We start from the raw sequence: 19815 nt of genomic DNA on the forward strand, positions 1-19815 counted from the left end.
CCCCCGCCCCCGCCCCCTCGGCGCCGCCCGCGTCCAATCCGACCCGCGGGAGCGGAGCGCACGCGCGTCGGGGCGTCCGGGGAGGGCCGGGGTGCGGCCGGCGCCTGGACGCCCGCGCCCGCCTCAGGTAGCCGCGCCCCCCGCCCCCGGCCGCCGCCGCCCTATAAGTGGCCCGCCGCGGCCGCGGGGCCATGGGGCGTGCCAGCGCGTCCCCGCCATGGAGCCGGCCGAGGTCTTCCGGCTGGACGCGCTCGCCTACCTGCAGTGCGCGCTGGGCTTCCTGGGCTCGCTGCTGCTCCGGCAGGCGGCCTCGGCCTACGGGCGCTACGCGTCGCCGCGCGCCGCCTTCGGGGTGCCTGCGCGGGCCGCCTGGGCGCTGCAGGAGCTGCCCTCGCTGGCCGTGCCGCTGTGGGTGTGCGCGCGCTCCGCGGCCGAGCGCCTCCGCCGCGCGCCCAACCGCATCCTCCTGGCCATGTTCCTCCTGCACTACGCGCAACGGTAACGGCCGGCGCCTGCCCGCGCCCCGCGCCCCGCGGCCCCTGCGCGCCCCCCGCGGCCCCTGCCCGCGCCCCGCCGAGGCGCCGCCTCCCCCGTCCTCTCCCTCCGCTAACCGCGCGCCCGCCCCTGCACCCTGCCTCCCGACCTTTCCCAGCGGCAGCCTCCGCGCGCCCCCCCTCGCGCCCTGTCCTAACGACCTCTCCGCCTGTGCTGCCCTTGCCCCATAACGGGCACCGTCCTCTTCCTCCCCCGGGGCAGACAGCTTAACACACTCAGTTTGGGAAAGTGGGGGTGGGGGTGAGGACAGAGACAGGTGGTTAGAGAGGGCGAGAAAGGGACTGATAAAGGAGGGAAGGAGGGAAGGGTAGAACCTGGCTACTGGGAGGGAGGAAGACGCTTGATGATGTGCAGGTTAGCTCGCTCAGCAACGTCCTGCCTACAGCAGCTAGAAACGCATTTTCCTTTCCTGACGACGTCAGGACAGTGGGCATGCAGTGATCACCAGAGTCATTTTCCTGTATCAGAACCTGCAAGCTGTTAAAATCTGACCAGAATGTTTGACTTAAAAAAAAAATGATGACATGTTTTTGACTTAAAATTGTAGGTTTATTCTTGTATCCTTGAAATGTTGCTTTAAAATGGTGACATTTGCTTTTGAGCTCAGCTGAATACTGATTTTAGCTTTTGGCCCTCCAGCATTTACTCAAAATGTCTATGCCAAGCACATCAGGGATATGGCCACGGAAAATCCAAATGACCAACGGACGGAAGAAAAGCATATCTATAACCCTCGTTTGGTAAAAACCTGATCTTCCTTTGGGTCCTCATACACTTGGATGAGCAAAACCTCAGAAGTTGTCAGAAGTGCTGGTTAAATTCACCTTTTTACAGGGATCATTTAATATTCTTGTCTGCGAGAACTCTCAATGCCTCAAAGTTGATCATCTGAAATGTGGAAGGGTAGAATCTACTTTAAAGACTTTAAGATTCCTAAATTGACCCAGGACTTGTTGCCGCTATAGTTTGTGCGTGAGGACTCCAGGTGTTTTAGAAGCTGGAACTGCATTGACTGGAATGAAACTTGAGCTGAGCCACGAGAAGCAAAGAACCCAAAGGACAAGTAGAGAGAGAGAAGAGGGTTAGCATGGAGGGCAAGAGTCTGCTCAAGTGCCGAGGACACTGGAGATAGGGTCAGGGGCGCTTAGGTGTCTCTGTTGCTTCAGTGTCTGCGTCTTGGTTCTGGCTCAGGTCATGATCTCAGAGTTGTGGGATCAAGCCCTGAGTCAGGCTCCCTGCTCAGTGTTGGTTCCTCCCTCACCACTCCTGCGTCTACCTGCACTCTCTCTCTAAAATAAATCTTTTTTTAAAAAAAAGATACAGAATCAGCTGGAGCAGTTTGTAGACAATTTAAACAGGAACAGATGTTCAACAAAGGTTTTCCACGTCCTATGTTCCTGACTCTTCAAGATTATTCCAGTGAGCAAAATTGTTGGCAGGCTGCTTGTTTTTTTGTAATGTGGTTTAGGGTTACTGCAATTTGAATGTCAGAATTTTCATATTGGTGTTCATGTCTCCAAAAATGTGCTGGAACCTGTTTATCTCTGTTTCTCTAATGGCCACAAGTAAGCTCTGGAGTCAGACTACTGGGTGTTACCACAACTATATCACTAGGGGCGTGGGATATATTATTAAGCAGGTTTCCCTGTCAGTGGAAGAGGTGCAGTGATGGTGCCAGCCCATGCTATTGGCATGCATTTAAATAAAGGCAACTCCGTATAATGTGCACACCGTGCTGGCAAATGCAAATGCTTCATAGACAATTAACAAGACAGTCCCATATTGTCATGCAGGTGGGCATAGCCATATATGTACTCCATGTATTGCTCAGGCACACTGCTGCCAGTCTCAAGTGCCAGTAAGATACTTCTGAAGATGTGGCATTGGAAATTTGTAAAGGGAAAAGTTTACAGAGCTTTGAAAGCCTGAGTTGAGCTTTTTAACTTAAAACATTGTGTTTAATTGTATCCACTTACTGTAGTGTGAGGCTGGATGAATGCAGCATCCTGTGAGGCCACAGACACCTGTCGAGTACTGGAACTTGACTGTATCAGGCCACTGAGACACAGAATTCAGGTATTTTACCCAAGGCTATCGGACAAGAGGATGTTGGGACTGAAACCTCTGATTCCGAGAGCAGTGGCTTTAGAAACTACTCCAGAGGATTTGCTAGGTCAGGTGTAGCTTTTCAACTTGCTGGGCTATTCTGTTTCAAGTTGTACATGTGACAGCACATTTAGCCTGTGTGGCTTGGGACATTTACATTTTCCAAATAGAAAAGATAAACATTTTCCATTCTACCCAAGCAGCTAATTTATTAAACCGTCATTGGAGCCCTTTGGGGAGAACAAAAGCTCAAACAGCATGTTAGCATCCAGCCAGCCCAGTCAGCATTTGTGCAGCCTTACCATTTGTCCAGGGTCCTGCAGGTGACACAGGAGACTATGTGAATGCAAGCCTGAGTCGGGCTGGTGGCAGGACAGACTCACACCAGGGGATGTGCTAGGGAGATGCTGACAAGGCCAAGGGCATGGTTCTTTACAGAACCAGGACATGTCTGCAGGGGCCCTATGATAAGCTTTGAGGTTACCCAGGAGTGAGGCAGGGCCATGCCCTAGGGGAGTTCTAGCTGTCTGAAGTAGTGAGGACCAAAGCCAGGTAGGGGTGCTTCACAGTCGATGGGAAGGGGTTTTTGCTTACAGAAGAGGGACAATCTGTGCATTTTTATGTCTCATTCGGCACACATTTCTGAAGATTGATTTGCATACCTGGCACTGTACTCATTATTGGGGATGTAGAGACAAGCACTCCCAGGATGCCTAGGTAGCACAGTCAGTTAAGCATCCAACTTTTGGGTTTCGGCTCAGGTCATGATCTCAGGGTCGTGGGATCAAGCCCTGTATGGGGATCCTAAGCTTAACGCAGAGTCCGCTTGAGTTTCTGTCTTCCTCTCCATTTGACCCTCCCTGCTGCCTGCGTGCAATGTGCGTTCTCTCTCTCTCTTTCTCAGAAATAAAGAAAAATCTTTAAAAAATAAAGATACTCCTTTAAGGAGTGCTGAATGCAGGACAAAAAAATTACAGGATTTTTTTTTGGGCGGGGGGCAGAAGAGTCAGAAATAAAGGAAGTCCCTCCTGGAAGGGAAGAGGGAGTAGCTATAGGAAAGAACATCCCAGGGCCCCATGGGTGGTGAAGGACATTTATAGGAACATTTTTAATCCCTGACAAACAACATAATCTTCCCACAGCCTTTATTAGTTACAGTGTTTGCCTGAATCCTTTCTGTACTTTGATCTCATGCTGATTACAGGGCTTCTTGAGGGCTCGGGTGGTGTCTTCTCCCGCCACCTTTTGTATTACAGTGCGTGGAGCAGATCTGAACTCCCGCAGGCAAGTGCATGCTAGCTGTTGGCAGGGGTTTCCTGTGGTCCCCAGTATCAGTGCAGAGTGGCTCTGCATTTGTCAGAGTCCCTCCAAATGGGCCTCTAGACTCAGACCTGAGTCTGCTTTTTCTCCTGCCAAGCAGGTTTTTTCAGTATTCTCTGAGCTTGGGCTGCCTTTGCTCATGAATTTTTCTCTTCCCACTTGGCAAATTAGGGAATGAGTGGCGGCGTTTATTCGTTTGCTTATCCATTTAACAATGTTACAAAGTCCCACTTGAGCACAGGACGAGGATTACCACCCTAGCCCCAGTGACCACTTTACCCTGAGGCAGAGGGGGAGTGCTGCATGGCCCCCAGAGTGCAGACTTTCAAATACCCACAAAGCCTCCTCTTCCTAACACCCTCCTCCCAAACTTCGTTCTTGGCTGGATCCTTGAGCCTGCAGGATCTCAATGCTGTTGCTCCTGATTATGATCCTCAAAGGATCACACCCACAATTCATGACGACTCCTGCTCTGTTCTGGTGGCCCCGTGAGGAGAGCCTGACCCTAGCGCAAGCCTCACTTTTAAATGTGGCATATGGCATGTGTAATATTAAAACACACCAGGGAGCTAGAGAAGGTGAAGCATACACTAAACCCTTGGCCCTTGCCTTGTGTATTCAAATAATTTGGGGGAAAAAAAAAACTTTATGCAGAAGTATAGAATGACAGATAGTGAAATATTCATTGCATTCGTAACCTCACCTTAAAAGCACACAGAACGTAAGTGTGTGGCTCTACAGGGATCTGTGGCATTCGTTGCAGAAGTGTGTTACAGAAGGAAGAAACAAAACAGGAACTGATCCACATCTTGGAAGTGCTGTAGATTTCAAAGATGTCAAAATGTTGAAAAGTCCTATAGTTATTAAAATTATATCAACCACTTTCAGTTTTAAGCATTAAAAATAATTAAGCCTACTGTTAGATTTGCTGCCAAATCACCAAATTGGATGTTTCATTGTACCTGGGACACAATGTCCAGTTGCTTTCATTTTGGGAGTCAAATCATTTGCTGAATGAACACGCGGTTTCTCATTGCAAAATAACTGGATGTTATCATTCCAGTTTGTTGGGAAAACATCTTAAGAGATCATTCTTGTAGTTCAGTTTGTTAATTATACAGGTGTGGAATCTGTGCCTGGGGATTCCAAAACCTGAAAATCGCACTTTAAATGTTTTAAAGATCATCATTCCAGGGATCCCTGGGTGGCGCAGCGGTTTGGCGCCTGCCTTTGGCCCAGGGCGCGATCCTAGAGACCCGGGATCGAATCCCACGTCAGGCTCCCGGTGTGTGGAGCCTGCTTCTCCCTCTGCCTATGTCTCTGCCTTGTCTCTGCCTCTCTCTCTCTCTCTCTCCCTCTCTCTCTCTCTGTATGACTATCATAAATAAATGATGAAAAAAAATTTTAAAAAATCATTATTCCAAGGTGTTGCCCAAGTGTGGGTTTCTGTTAGGGATACTTTCACTCAGGTATTTCTCCGTTGGAGCAGACCACATCCAGCAGATGGGCATGAAAGTTATTGACCAATTAGTAGGGTTTCATACAACATCAACTTCTCTGGCTTGAATAGTCCAAGAAAGCACTCCCAATACACTGCTCAGGAAGGTGAGAAGCTCAGAGCCCTGGCCACCGCTTTGCAGCAAGGACAGTCACATAGGGCTAGCGTTGGCGACCTTTGTTCATTTTGGCAATCCACGCCCCTCCCAAGGTGATTATACTTGGGATCCTGCAAGAAAATACTTTTGTTTTTCCTTAAAACTCAAACTTCCCTGTGAATACTCTGTGTGTTCGCTTGTTTATTAATTTTGCCTGATTCTCTCTGAGCCCTTCCAACAACGATTGCCCATCTTCAGCCTAGGAAACTGAATTTCTCTCTTTCATTCACCTGGTCTGTTCCAAATGTATCAGGGGTCATCAGGGCTTACCATACACTCAGGGTATTGCATGCAAAGGATCCTGTAGTTGAAGTATATGCTCCTTGTAGAAAACTTTGAAAATGCAGAGGAATTCAAGGAAGAAATTAAAACTACTTATAATTGCATCACTTAGAATACTGACAGTATTTTGATAGATCTTTTCCCCATGCCTTTCATTGTTTTTAGTAGGTTTTGAATAATTTTTTTCTAAGCAATGAGGATATACACATATGTAAACACATAAAATCTTGTTATCCCACTTTGTTACTCAGTATAATAACCAAAGTATCATTCTGGCTCACTAGAAACACTTAACAAAAATGTCATCTAGAGACTATTTCATGTGCCACAGAGTGACCAGGCAAGGTCAGCCCAGGTGCAGTCCTGGTTCTACCTGCGTCCTCATGATATGGTCAATGGAACAGCTGGGAAGGTAATGTCTTAGAGCTGCCACTTCTGAGTATCTACATCAGTCGCCCAAGTCACCATGTTCCTCTGAGCTTCTGGTCCCAGTCTGTTAAATAGGTTAATAGTAACAGTTGTGAAGTGCTTAAAAAACAAACAAACAAACAAACAAAAAAACACGTTGTATAGGATTAGGAATTCCTAGAAACATTTCATCAGGAACTGTGAGAAGCACTTGTATTTTGCTGTGCTCAAGCTTGTAAACTCACCCAGGCAGGAGGCAGCCAGCCGCTGCCCAGCCATCAAAGCTCCACAGAGATTCAGTTCTGAAAGCTCTGAGGTCAGCCCCTCATCAAGGGTGTCCCACAGCCACAGAGATGTGCAAGTTTCCATGGGTAATAACAATTTGGTGAAAAGTAAGTACTGTTTCTTTATGAAGGAAAATAAATGGGATATTGTAACATGGTCAAGAACAAAGTGTCAAATTCAATCCCACACTCTCTCTGTTGGGGTAGAAAACAATCTCTTTGTAGCTGCCTGGGACCTGTTTTCATGTCCTTTAGCTCATTACAGGAACAGAACATAGAGTTATATAACATATTACCTAAATAAAGTACAGTTCCTATGGGGAAAGATGCTCCTCAGGGTAGATGAGACACCATGTGCAAAAGGCTTTTGGATATTCGTGCGTGCGTCAGAACTGAGATGGCCTGGGTCCCTGAGCTTGGTCGGGGCAAGCACTGTGTAGGTTCAGCAGGTGTGTCTACCTTCCTCACAGAGCCTGGCCCCACATCCTGAAGTGGATCCTTCACTCTGATAAGCTGCCTGTGGTCCACTACAATCCTTGGATTGTCCTTAGCCTGCTAGAGTCTAGATGAAGGCTCAGATAAAAGTCATGCCTAGAAGCCTCTCTCCCCTCCCATTTTGGTTCCTAATTGGCCCAATTCAAAGGAAACCCCTTCTAACAAATGCTGCATGGATTTCCAAGGAAAAGAAGTAAAGACACAAGAGATAACCTAAGAGGAGAAAGACAAACTAAAAAATAGTAAGAAGGAGCAGAGTGCTCCCCTCTGGGAGGTGTGTCACATCTGGCCATTTGGTTTGAAGACGCCAGAGCCAGGATTGTTGGTCCCAGTCCTCACAGAGGCTGGAGGAAGAAGATGTTATCTCCCTCCTCAAGGTCTGCAGGCATAGGCAGCATTGCCTGAGGCAGCTTACTCTCCTGACCTCAGTGGTTTTATGGCCAGGCCTGTGGACGTCAAGGTCACTGCTGTCCCTTCAAGGGCAGAGATAAGAGAGGAACAGAAGAGGTGTGCACCAGCTTTTATAAGGCCCTATTTCCAGTCCTTCCCCCTTTCTGACATTCATGTGAGACCAGAGAGAAGTGATCCTTCTCCCGGGCCCTCTCTACATGTCTTTTCCAGGCTCCCCCAGGGCACACACTGGAGTGGAACAGTAGGACCCTCTATCCATTTGGCAGCTGAGTCCCCACCTCACAGACTGTGACCCCAGACCAAAGAGGCTGTCTGCAATCCAAGTACTGGGGCCTTGAGCAAAAGCATTTTCTAAGAAAGTCAGAGCAAGGTTTCCAGAGTGTGACTCCTATCTTAATCTAGGTCAAGGGTCAAAACTGTTTTTGGAAAGGGCCAAATAGTGCTTTTCCTAAGTGTTGTGGGCCAAGGGACAAAATATGGGATGTTGTGAAAGAGATATTTCATAAGATTTCTATTGAGAAGATTCAAAGCCTAATAACCTTAGAGTAGTTTCTGTAACAGGTGTTAACAAGAAGAGTAGGATTCTTTCTTTGGTGGGGATAACATTCCCTTATTTGGACTTCAGTATTAGCATTCCCCATGATCAACATCCACAGTAAATGTTCACCCCTTAATGCTTGATGTTCTGGGTTTTTTTAATTATTATTTTTAAAGGTTTTATTTGGGAGAGAGTGAGCACGAGCGAGAGGGAAAGGGAGAAGCAGCCTCCCTGCTGAGTAGGGAGCCCCACATGGGGCTTGATCCCAAGACCTGAGATCATCAGTACCTGAGCCGAAGGCAGACGCTTTACTGACTGAGCCACCCAGGCGGCCTGAGATTTTCTCCTTGAAAATGTCTTTTCACTTGCATTGGTACTGCCAAATTTTGATTTCAATCCACAAGTTTCTGATTGTAATTTAACATATTCATTGCTTGGAAGGCATTTATGGAATTCTGTTCAATTCTTCTGTTGATACTTTAGTCTGTCACGACAATGTAGATGAATGTCTTCCAGTTGCCAGGTGGCAGCTCCTCAATGACAGTTAAATAGGTTTTGAAATGTTCAAAAACCACTGGTGGAACTCCACTTGGAGCTCAGACATCGTATCTGTTGCAGATTTATGTGAGAATGGAGATCTCACTGCTGCTTTTAATTTTAACAGCATGGAAAGCCTGGGAAGCAGTTTGCCATGACTTGTGGTTCAGACGACATCAGTTGGTGACTCATGCAAGTGTATGTTTTGCACACAGGTGATACTTTGCCTTATAATTTTAGGTCGAATTCACTGAGAAACCTAGTCTTCAGCAAATGCTAATTTTCAAAGCCCTTCAAAATTCAATAATAGTGGTTGAGGGCAGTTTTTCTCATAAAGAAAGATGTCAGTCTTGGCTCTGAACTCAAAATCGTGATTAATTAAGTCTATGGAAGAAACGTCAAGTTCACTGTTGAAACTATTGGTTCAGTCACATGTGATAGATTGGTTTTGGTTTCATTTGGTTTGGCATTTTTGGCAAAGTATCTGCTGAATAGCTTTAAGCACCTTACATTTTCACAAGCTTTGTAAATCTGCCATGTGTTTGTTTTTACTGCCAGTGGTTACAACATCTTAGCAGATCCCACTTCAGGTTGTTTGAACTAGTGTTTCCTCAATGTCCATGGAAATGCTGTCACCATTGGTTGTTGCATGGGGACCACTTAGAGCCAGATCCCTTGGTCACTTCAGACTCGGCCTTGGCTCCCACAACTGAGTAGTGTCAGCAACACCCAAGACTCCCCAGGGACCACAAAGACTGCTCACTTAAACTTCGGCCTTGCTTTTTAACTGTTCACTGACCTCGCTTCTGGCATCCCGACTCCTCAAGCAGCCTGTCCTCACCAAAAGGTGAATTGTGTTAAACAAGTTCTATCATCTGGATGTGTTTCTTTGCTTCAGTGAGCTCAGCATTGGGCTGTGGCTTTCCTCGCTTGGTAACAGAAGGCACCACTTGTTAACTTCCAGCGGCTCTAGCCTTGTTCTCACTTCGTTTGTAAAATTCTGTAACTAGATTCTGTTTTAAATTCCCAATTTCTTCTGACCATTGCTTTCCTGTGAGTCAGGGACGATGTCACAGTGACCATTTAGTCTGGTAATGCCAACCTCTAGTGTAGTCTTCCGGCCAAGCCAAGGTGTCACTCCATGCCAGGACAGCTTTGCCATCTGACATGGTAACTCAATTAGCCACACTCCACTGTTTCTCCAGAGCATGAAGAACCCACTATCCTTGTCTTCATGGAACAGGTGTGCACTGATAAGAGAATAAAGATGAATAGTAGAGTGACATGCACTCAGAATGCTGCTTCCCAGTGATGTGCAGCACTCCGCGCAGGGACACAGACCCGTGAGACCACCACACCACGCGTCGTGTCGCACCTGCCTGCTCTGGAGCCATAGCTCATGAGCAGCCACAGAACGTACACAAACAAATGACCATGGCCGTGTTACAAAACTGTTAATGGACACTGAAATTTGCATTTCATGTAATTTTCATGTGTCCTGAAATGAAATTCTTACCCCTCCCATTTGAAAATGTAAACACCGTTCTCCATTCACAGGCTGTATGCAAACAGGTGGTGAACTGGACTTGGCTCAGGGGCTGTATTTGCTGACACCTGATCCTGACTCCTGTTGCTATCATAGGCATGGAACATTTGTGACAGATGAGGAGGGGGATGTGAATACAATACGAGACAGGTTTGGGTTTCACATCTGTAAGGTGCCAGCCACCATTTGCCAGATGTTCACAATCCAACCCTGAACCCAAAACAGAATTGGGAAAAATGAATCAGAAGTTTGCCATGCATGATTCTCATTTGTAAAGCCTACAGCTTTTTTGCATATGCTGGAGGGAAATGCCTACCACATTTGCAGACTGTTCGCTCAGAGTTGCTTCTGTGACACTTCATTCATCTATCACGTAGACATTTGTGACATCTCACCCAGAAGCCTTCCCACACCTTTATCTTTCAGTATAGATTCTATACGTAAGCTTCCACACTTTGTTCTTTCCCCTTTGTAACCCTGCATCCCTAATACCTGGTGCTGAATTTTACATGGGTTTTGTTCAGGTCACCAGTTTCAGGCTCTCAGGAGCTGAGCACTCTATGCTTTCACAGGCATCTTTCTAACCAAGTACAGGTTTTTGTTTTTTGTTTTTTTTTTTTTTTTAAGATTTTACGTATTTTAGAAAGAGCAAGAGTGAGAGAGATCACAGAGGGGAAAGGGAGAGGGAGAAGCAGACTCCCCAGGAAGCCGGATGTGGAACTCGATCCCAGGACCCTGGGATCCTGACCTCAGCTGAAGGCAGATGCTTCACCAATGGAGCCACCCAGACACCCCTGATCGTGTCCAGCCTTGGAATCTCTCACAGTTCTTACTTCCCGATCTTTTTTCCATAGTTCTTCACGCTCAGAATTCTAACCCTCTGTTGGCTTTGTCCTATACCTTGCCCCCCTAGAAGATCCCCTGAGACCATAAACCATCAGGAAATATTTCTCTAAATCCTTCATCCTCTGGCCCTTTTCTGCCTTCCCCTAGCCAGAGAATCAGTCTGCTAAGCCACCTTCAGCAACAAGGCTGCTTCCTCGACTTTCAGGGATACAATGAGAACTGTTCTGTCTTCTGCATCCTTCTGGCTCTCCTGGCCAAGGAACAGGGTGAGGAAAAAAGCACTGTAACCACAGTGGTGGATCGCAGTGAATCAGAATCTCCACCTGTTTTTAAAAGCAGCCACACTGGTCCAACACACACACACACGCTTATCCTAGTCAGAACCACACCTGCCTCCTGTGGCATAGGCGTTTGCCATGTATCCCCAACGCCAGCTGACTGTCCCGACTCTGTCAGGTGTGAACCGTGTTTCCACGATGCAGGGAGAAATCTCAACAAGATGAGAACCTCAAAGACTGCCTTTGATCGCCAGAATGTTCTGTCCAGGACCTGAGTGGGCATGTTGCAGGAGAATGCCTTGAGGATGCATAGCCAGAACGCCTTATGCTCTCAGGCTCTTACTATGACTGCTAAGAATCAGCTCTGTTTTCGCCCTGGAGTGGATGGTCAGAATGGAAACAAACAATAAGCTTTTATGTTTTCCCCATTTTAAGATATAATTCACATAGGATAGAAGTCACTCATTTTAAGTCTGTGCTTTCGTCAATTCTGATGATTATGTACAGGGTGTACCCGTCACCATAATCAAGATGCAGAACGCTGGCGTCCCCTTAAATGTCCCTGTGCCTCTGTGCAGCTAGTCCCCTCTATGGCACTAGCCGAGTTTGTGCCCTGTGGTGACTAGCTGCACAGAGTCCCCTGACTCTCGTTGTGACTGCTTCAGAACATCACAAGTCGCACAAGTTCTTTCATTAGTAAAGGGCTATTCAAGTTGTTGGTTTCTTCCTGGGCTGTTTTTGGTGACCTGTGTCTTTTAAGGCTTTTGCATGTGATGTCCAGACAGTCACATTTATGGGCAGGGATCTGTAGACGGTAGCTCCTTACCATCCCCTTAAAGTCCAGGGATTTGTAGTGATAGCCCTCTCGTGGTGTGTTACACACTGACCTTACAGAGGAAATTCAGACTACAGTATTGCATCCTCCTTTCTTCCTAAGGAGTCACTTTCTTGTCCTTATATGTTCTTGCCCTAAACTTTCACTGGTGTGCTGGAACAGAAGAATGTGACCTTGACCTCCCCAGGTTTACACCGAAGCTCAGCCACTCACTAGCTCTGTGACCATGAACAGATTGCTTAACCACCCTGCATCCGTCTTGTGTTGCATCCAGCATGTGTCATGGTGTCCCCCAGGTAGGTGTCTCTAGGTGCCACCAGTGGGGTGGCGAGTGCACAGCGAATATAGCCACTGTGCTGTCGATGACAGGATGGTGTCCCCCATGTCGTGTAGCTCAGATGAGAGTGAGGGAGGATAACGCAAATGTTGAGAGCCTCTTGAAGCCTTCGGTTTTCTCTCTGTGTGTCTGTCTCATGATCCGTATAATTACAATCCTGAGTTTGTGCCCCATGGTGAACGTTACTGAAACATGGTTAATTCCTTATCTAGAAATTCTACTTTGAACAGAGTATATCAGTATGTGCATTGCTGAGAATGGTTTCTGCACCAGGAAACAAGACAAAAAACTCAGGACTTAGAATTGCTGAAATGACATTCCTTATCATTGGCCTGTTTTATTGAAATCTGTTTCTGTTTCATGTTTCCTAAGGTCCTTGATTTTCCCATTTCTGATCCGAGGAGGAAAGCCGATGCCCCTGTACACGTGTGTATTGGCGTTCACGTTCTGTGTCTACAATGGCTACTTGCAGAGCAGATACTTGAGCCAGTACGCCGTGTACGCTGACGACTGGGTCACAGATCCCCGGTTTCTAGTAGGTGAGTGGCCCCCCAGGGAAGCACTCTGTCATTCTGATCAGAACTTGGGTTTTTGTGTTCCAGCGGTTTCTTGGTAAAAAGCCCACACTTCTTGAGAGAAAGGAATCTGCAATGATCCTTGACCTAGCAGTGGGGAGGCTGAGCGTGGCGCCAGCAGCCACAGAGGATGCAGGTGCCCGGCATTCACGCCAGCTTGGCATGGAAAGCACAAATACCTGTTCCTAAAGCAAACCTAAAAATAGCCACAGGCTCCAGCAGAGTGAGCAGCAGATGAAGATTGAGGAGCTCCAGCGCTAATTGGCCGTGTAATCTAGACCGTCATTAAGCCTCCCACAGTGCCTTCTGGAACGTGAGAAACAGTCAAACTGGGTCACCTTCCAACAAGGCAGTTAGAGTTTTCTGATTATGTTAACTTGAACAAACTTTCAGGTGTGTCAGGTGTTTAATTTTTTCAACTCTCTTACTGAGTTCTGATTATAACCTTGTAAGTTCTGAGCAAAATGAAAATAAAACATCAGCAGTCAAAAACATATGCGAGAGTGTTAAAAAATACATCATCTTGAGGCTCTTGTTGATGAGCAAGTTTCTTCTAAGTTTCCGAATGTCCTGTGGCTCTTGGCTTTAGCGCTGTAACATGGCCTCCCATGTCATTCAATGTCACTCTGTGCCGAAGATGTGATCATGGAGGGCCTAGCACTGGAGGAGAATTTTGTTGTTGGCAAGGCATGTTCACATTTCTTGGTCGTATTTTTTTTAAAGATTTATTTATTTATGATAGACTTAGAGAGAGAGAGAGGCATAGACACAGGAGGATGGAGAAGCAGGCTCTATGCTGGGAGCCTGACGTGGGACTCGATCCCGGGACTCCAGGATCACGCCCTGGGCCAAAGGCAGGCGCCAAACCACTGAGCCACCCAGGGATCCCCTCTTGGTCGTATTTTTGTCCATGAATTAAAATTCTGTTCCCAGGGCAATGTCCTTACTCATCATACTTGGGCATCGTAGCAGTGGGCTATGTGCCCCCTCAGCCACCAGGTGGGGGGATGATGAGAGTCCCAGGAGCCGTGGTGGCTCCCCCAAGCCTGTGCCTCCCCACCAAATGCCAGATCCAAGTTATTTTGTTGGTGCCGTGCCCCCAAATACCTTCTTGACTTACCCACTTTTTTTTTAAGATTTTATTTATTCATGAGAGACACACAGAGGGAGAGAGGCAGAGACACAGGCAGAGGGAAAAGCAGGCTCCAGGCAGGGAGCCTGATGTGGGACTCGATCCCAGGACCCTGGGATGACACCCTGAGCCGAAGGCAGATGCTTAACCACTAAGCCACCCAGGTGTCCCCTTACCTGCTTTTTGGCTACCTGATTTTCTTCCACCCCAACCAGCAGGAGAAGGAGAAAGAGCAAGCTGTGTTGGCCCTGTGGAGAAGGCCACATCCTCTGCTGGGAGCCGTACACATGCCTTCTGGTACTCCAAGTTCCTGACAGGGCAGAAATTAGGAACCCTGCACATGAGCAAGGGAGGCCTGATGGCTAAACACCCAGTCCCAGGTCTGACCTGAGTAAATAGCAGAGCCAGGGCTGCAACCATTGCACTCATGCTGGCTCCCCAAGAGGAGGCAGCTGAGGGCAAGGGGAATCAATTTTTAACTAAAGGACATAGGCATCACATGTTTGAGTCTCTCCCACAAATCATTTCTATGGTGAATTGTTTGGATACTTTTGATGAACAACAACAAAACAAAGAATCCTTTTGGTATATGGATTTAAATGTCATTTGAAGCAGCTCTGCAGGTAGACCCTATCCCCTGCATATGTCTTCGAAGCTGGTCTAAAATTATAGGCAGCACTAAATTGTATACAGACCTCTCATCTTCTCTACAAGTAAGCAGATGGAATCAAAAGTGGAAAAAAATGCCAACAGGGAAACATCAAGGTTACTTTTTTGGTGTTGTACTTATATTTCATAGAATTTATAGTTTTTGTAAGGAGACAAACACTAAATAACTTGAATAACTAATTACATTTATGCTACTTACCGAGAAGAGCTAAGCAAGTAGTAATAATAACATCCTAACAAAAAGTTTTCCAGAGCAGTAACAGTGGTTAATCTAAAAGATTTTATACAAAGACTTTAAGATCCCAAAACCAGAATTAAATGTTTAGCTTAGATGAGCACAAATTCTAGTTTTCTTACCAATCTGGTGCTTGTATCCTAGAAGAGAAATAAGGAAAACAATGGCATTTCAAGAACATGATTCTTTCTGGAACTTCACATCAGGGGCCAAATTAGCTAGAGGTGACCTACCGAAATACAAAACAGGTCTGGAATCAACTGTACATTTATGGATCTAGTAAGTGACTTAAAAACACATATTACCAGCTTTGGTAGGGACTATTTAGAAGGAAAACTGTCTATGGTGGTGAAGGAAGAAGGAAGAAGTCTTGAAACCCTTGCTATGGGCCAGAATGCATCCTATGTCCCCGTTGTAGCCGGAAGATGATTCCCTGCCACTGGGTGACTGAGGAATCAGTGATGACAGCATTACTCCACGTATGTGTTTCTTTCATAGTGAATCAAGTGCCACCAATAAGTAGCATCTGCTAATTTTCTAATATCAGACTGCTAATTTTCTAATATTTTCTGTGATTTTCTAATATCACAGGATGATCAAATTGTTGGCAATTTGATCAAATCAAGTTAGTCCTTTTATAAAACACTATTTGGGCATTTTACCTTTTCTTGTTGAAATTAATTCCTGTGGTAAATCTCCCTTTAAGTGTTAAAAAGATTTCCAAAGACTTATAAGTACGGGAGAGGAAACATCTGGGATGTTACAGGATATCTAGGGAAAGACACATAGCCAGCAGTAGGAAATTCTGTTGGGAGCCGAAGCAGAGGAGCAGACCCAGGAATGCAAATGGGGAGAGAGCGGGAAAGTGGTGGGTGAAGCTGTGGGTGTGGTGAACTTGTGCCAAAGGGGCTTAAAAGAAAGAAGGGAAAAGTGTCAGGATGAGCCCCCAGGAGCTACCACCACTGGGGCCTGTGCACTGCTAGCCTGACGTTGAGCGGCACCACCAGGACTTCACCTCCTCCCGTGGGCCGACCCACAGATGGTGGTGCTGCCTCTTCCTGAAAGGGAGCCCGTGCCACAGTCCTAAGTAGTATTTGCAAGCATGCCAGTCATCAGGTCAGAGTATTCTGAACAGACCGCACGATTTATTGGTCTTATTAGAAAAACAAAGCCCTATTTAGCAGACCTGAGGGTAGCACTTAACTTTCTAAATGAAGCATAATATTTATTATAATGATTTTTACTGTCAACTGTGGCCAACACGGCTTACTAATAATGATAATAGGACAGATTACAGTAATACCTGTTCACTCAGGCTTGGGTTTGTGGATTTCATAGTTTAGTGACCATAATACTCCTATGGATTGTCTTTCCTTTAGGTTTCTGCTTGTGGTTAATCGGTATGCTGATAAACATCCATTCAGACCATATTCTGAGGAATCTCCGAAAACCGGGGGAGACTGGATATAAGATTCCCAGGGGTATGTACTGCAAAATGGAGACTTGATTCCAAATTGCTTCGCATGAGGCCTGGATGTTTTGCCGAATCCAGTAACTAGCTTGTAGTATTAGGCTCAAGTTTTCCATGTGAGTCACAGTTACTGATAGCAATCACTAGGATTATTGTTTTAACAGAATGATAAAAGAGCCGATGCTGGCTAATGGAATGCTTATTAAGTGAAAAAGAAACTAGTTATATCTGTGTTTGGAAAGAGAATAGGAGGAGGAATTTACAGTTTATCAGGGGTGCCCAATACCTCATTTTGAGCAGTAGCAAGAACAGACAACTGGTTTACTCGAATTAGCCTCGAGTAAGAGCTAATTACACTGGAGAGATTCCAGATCTTAGAGTTAATAGAAGCAGATCATGAAGTGCATAGCTAATTGTGTAAATAATTAGCAGGGATTTAAAATATAAGAAAAGGAGTAATATGCTATAGAAAGAACTAAATAGGGGATCCCTGGGTGGCTCAGCGGTTTAGCACCTGCCTTCGGCCCAGGGCGTGACCCTGGAGTCCCGGGATCAAGTCCTACATTGGGCTCCCTGCATGGAGCCTGCTTCTCTCTCTGCCTGTGAGTCTGCCTCTCTCTCTCTCTCTTTCTCTGTGTCTCTCATGAATAAATAAATAAAATCTTAAAAAAAAAAAAAAAGAACTAAATAGCTATAAGATAGAAAGCAAAGACAGCTTCTGAAACTAAAACAACAACAACAACAACAAACGTAAACTCAGTAGGTAAAACTAAAACATCAGTGGAACTGGAAATCACATGGCCTGGCCTGGTTTGGAATCTCTATCTTCCTGGAAACCATACAAGGTGGAAAAGAACACAACAAACAAATGATTAAAAAATCCTACAGATCTCAAGTTACTTAAACTATGGACATCAGGCGGTGCTTGGAGCCTGCCACTCTGCTCTCTGGCCTAAACCTTTGCTGCCTAGAGTGCCCCAGCCCCCCACTGCAACCCCAAACCTCACCTGTCAGGGAGGCCCCTTCCCAGCCACGGGCCACAACCAGACCTCCCTCCACCCCTAGCCTGACTCTTGGGCCCCTCTCACCGCGCTGCCCTGCAGCACTCCCCACCATGTGCTGTGCTCTATGCCTTCCCCTTGTGTTACACTGAGGTTTAGTTTCCCGGGAGGGAGTGTGGTCTGTCCACGGCACACCTCCAGTGAGTAGGGCAGGGCCTGGCCTGAAATGCACACTTCACACTTGGAAAGATCTGTGAAAATGGATGGCTGAAGGAATGAATCTGTCCTCGAAAACTATTATTTTCTTCCATTTTGGGTCCAGGACTCTAGTATGGGTCCATTCAATTAGGCCGGTGCCTTAATTGTTACTCTGTGTTCTCTGTCTTTACTTAGGTTCCATCAGTGTGATTGCCTGACTAGTAAAATGACCTACTTTAAGTACATGAAGACTGTAGTATTTTATATTCAGATGAACAGTCTAGGTATTGAGGTAGGGGTGTAGTTACTACCAGAAATTGTGATGAGAGATGGTAACACTAGTAATGGTGGGTGTGTCTCCTTGCTTACAATTCTGTAATGGTTTTCCAGGTAAGCACGCATGGCCATCTTGGGGGTCAGTGTTTTGCAGGGCATCATTTTGTACAAAATGCACCACTTGCCTGTGTTTTCTTGCAGGAGGCTTATTTGAATATGTAACAGCAGCCAACTACTTTGGGGAGGTGGTTGAGTGGTGTGGCTACGGCCTGGCCAGCTGGTCCATTCAAGGCGGGGCCTTCGCTCTCTTCACCTTCTGCATTTTACTCACCCGGGCACAGCAGCATCACCGGTAAGTTCTCAAACACTTCTAGCAAGTTGAATTTGTCCTCTGGTCTTATTATAACAATTTTCAGGTGTGATATTTGAAACGTTCACATTCGTCCAAGCTGCTGAATCCCAGGGTATACCTTGCTTCAGCTAACTGATTCCAAAACCCTGTGAACACCCAAAGGATAATCTGCTTTTAAGAATTGTCAGGTACAAAAAAATTAAAAATTAAAAATTAAAAAAAATTAAAAAAATAAAAGAATTGTCAGGTACATGTCTGCGTCATCATTTGCTCAGTATGACTGAGCCCCTTTGAACATGCTGCTGAAGCTGATGATCAAGTGAAATGTCCGGCAGGGGACTCGTGGTCTGAGCAGGAACACATGGTCTGCAGCACGGAATGCTGACCGCCAGCCACTGGGTCTGGAGGAGCACTGCACGTGGAGGAGCCCGGCTCAACCACAGCCCCTGCACGCAGGTGCCCTGCAACCTGCAACCCTGCGCTTGCTGTCAGGCTCTGGGCTCTGTACACCCTCGAAATTACATTGTTTTCCAAAGTGCAGGGCCTCAGCCTTTATCAGATCCCCAAAAGTGCCTGTGATTCACCTGACCAACATACACTCATTAAAAGCAATCCCAGACTGTCAAAGCTGCAGAGAGCCTGGGGAGCCCTTCCCATCCCAACACATGAAAGGATTGAGGTGCAGGGAACCAAGTCTCAGGCTTCTGAGGAGGGGGCAATCTCAGGTGTCCCCCGATGCCACAACGATGATGGAAACGGCACAGGCAGTTCTTGCTGGAGGCCACATTGATTGCTTGTCCCCGCGCTGGGAAGGACGCTGCCCTGCTTCCCTGGCTTCATTCCCCCAAACACAGATCATGTCTGTGTGTCATCACATCTGATGCCACTGACATGGTAGGAGGCATGTGCAGATGTGGAACATTGTCGGACTCTCCAACGTCTGCTGTCTCTTGGGAAGCGGGCAGAGGGAAGAAGCCCACAGAAGAACTGATTGATGTCGTGGCATAGTGGGAAGATACAGACTCTTCAGAGGCAAGGTTCCTTCTTTCCAGGCTCACCACGTATTTAAAGATGCAGAGGATTATAACCAGAGACAACAAAGAGAATGGAATGGGCCGAGCTGGAATGTCTGTCTAGCTAATGTTTGTAGATGTTATGCCAAAAGCCTGAGAGTTACTGAGATCCTAGGAGAAGCACCCTCCAGCCCTCCACATTTTGAGGTGCCAGGCAGCAGGGGATCTTAGGGCCAGGACCTTGCTGCTGAGGAAAGACATAGGGAAAGGCACATGCCAGGGAAGGCTCAGGAAAGGGGTTACAGCACCAACACTGGCAGGAAATGGGACAATTTGCTATGATGGGCTCACTTGTGTCCCCCACCCCATGCCCGCCCAGAGACTATGCTGCAGTCCTAACCCCGAGAATGTGGCCTTATTCGCTATAGGGGTCATCACAGATGTCTTTTTCAGGGTCAGG

The 19815-nt window shown here is 46.7% G+C and overlaps 1 protein-coding gene across 6 annotated transcripts in view; it reads left to right on the forward strand.

Annotated features, from left to right (window-relative positions):
• The first annotated feature begins 75 nt into the window (after positions 1 to 75).
• SRD5A1 (steroid 5 alpha-reductase 1) overlaps positions 76 to 19815 on the forward strand; it is a 77339-nt gene continuing 57599 nt past the window's right edge. For 4 of the 6 annotated variants that reach the window (XR_012000471.1, XR_003237862.2, XR_012000472.1 and 1 more), the window contains exons 1-4: positions 85 to 498; positions 12806 to 12972; positions 16424 to 16525; positions 18192 to 18342. Coding sequence is in view for 2 of the 6 variants with exons in the window: in XM_026017647.2 (XP_025873432.1) it covers positions 218 to 498; positions 12806 to 12972; positions 16424 to 16525; positions 18192 to 18342 (701 nt within the window). In the remaining 4 variants the exon portion in view is untranslated. Of the gene's footprint in view, positions 499 to 12805; positions 12973 to 16423; positions 16526 to 18191; positions 18343 to 19815 lie in introns of all 6 variants that reach the window. The other 2 variants (XM_026017647.2, XM_072752686.1) reach the window with 2 other exon arrangements.

Source organism: Vulpes vulpes, chromosome 3, assembly GCF_048418805.1.
Source record: "Vulpes vulpes isolate BD-2025 chromosome 3, VulVul3, whole genome shotgun sequence".
In the NCBI taxonomy this organism is placed as follows: domain Eukaryota; kingdom Metazoa; phylum Chordata; class Mammalia; order Carnivora; family Canidae; genus Vulpes; species Vulpes vulpes.